This window comes from Acyrthosiphon pisum, chromosome A1 (assembly GCF_005508785.2).
Source record: "Acyrthosiphon pisum isolate AL4f chromosome A1, pea_aphid_22Mar2018_4r6ur, whole genome shotgun sequence".
NCBI classification, from domain to species: domain Eukaryota; kingdom Metazoa; phylum Arthropoda; class Insecta; order Hemiptera; family Aphididae; genus Acyrthosiphon; species Acyrthosiphon pisum.
Genome location: NC_042494.1, coordinates 28446322 through 28447376, shown reverse-complemented (window position 1 = coordinate 28447376; position 1055 = coordinate 28446322). Strand labels below are relative to the sequence as shown.

General features: G+C 32.5%; 1 protein-coding gene across 1 annotated transcript; it reads right to left on the bottom strand.

The window, feature by feature from the left end:
* Positions 1-6: 6 nt before the first annotated feature.
* Positions 7-1055, bottom strand: LOC115033692 (transient receptor potential cation channel trpm-like). Its single transcript, XM_029486891.1, has 2 exons — positions 902-1055; positions 7-840 (listed from the first exon to the last, which is right to left on the bottom strand). Exons 1-2 carry the CDS (start codon positions 1043-1045, stop codon positions 640-642), a joined length of 345 nt encoding a protein of 114 aa, XP_029342751.1. The 5' UTR covers positions 1046-1055; the 3' UTR covers positions 7-639.

Sequence of the window (1055 nt, the reverse complement as noted above, 5' to 3'; positions counted from 1 at the left end):
TCTTAAGAGCATTCACATATAATTTCATTCATACATAAAAACCCAAACATAAGTAGTACCATCTTACAAGATACAGGTTAAGTCACCAGCCTCAGGTAGATCACCCATAGTATATTATAGTATTTTTGTAAATGCAGTAGAAATCACTAAACAAGCATCAGTTAGGATCATAGACTTATAATATATAGACCGCGCTTTAGTGAAATTATAAGTCTATGGTTAGGATGAGATTAGAACAAGATATCTGCTGCAAAGAGCAAATACCGATAGTGATTAGGGTATAGTCAGTAAAAGTGAAAACTTCTAAAGATATTGTGTTGTTAGTTTAATTAAGGTTTTTCAGTAATGTCAATTTTTTATTTTTTTTTTTTGTAATTTCTCGCTTCCTATTTACAACGAGTAATCGTTCTAACTACATAAAACGAGCTATGAGTTACAAAGAGACAGTGGCAGATACGAGGGGTGGCGAAGGGGTGTTCGAACCACCCCCCCCCCCCTTGGGCTGTCTTTTTTATTATAATATTTTACTTTAGCCAAAAAGACAATTTAATCTCCCCATTGGGTAACATCTGGATCCGCTACTGCAATGAGAAAACTCAGCCCCTTAGAATTTGTTGAAACCAATTTTTACAGTACTTATTATTTAATAATTACCTGATGAGATATAGCATTTATATCATTGAAAATGTTATTGAAAACTGCGATCAAGAGATTAATAAGTAAAATATTGGCAACTAATAAGTACATAGCCATTACTAATGGTGTAACCCATCTACCAGTTTGGCAGTTTGGCATGCCAGCTGATTCATCACACCCTGGATAAATTTGATCAGCATACACCTAAATAATATTATATTATAAATTATAAAAATTATTAAATTATTAAGTTGTTTATAAATACCTCTCCGTATAACATAAAATATGGTTGTAAGAATATTTCTCGGATTAAAATCCATTCAGGATCAGAGTCAGGGTACAAAATTGATCGTCTGCTAACTCCAAAGCTCATAAGTACTACAAGCAAAAGAACTACAAAGTACAGCATATTTTTTATC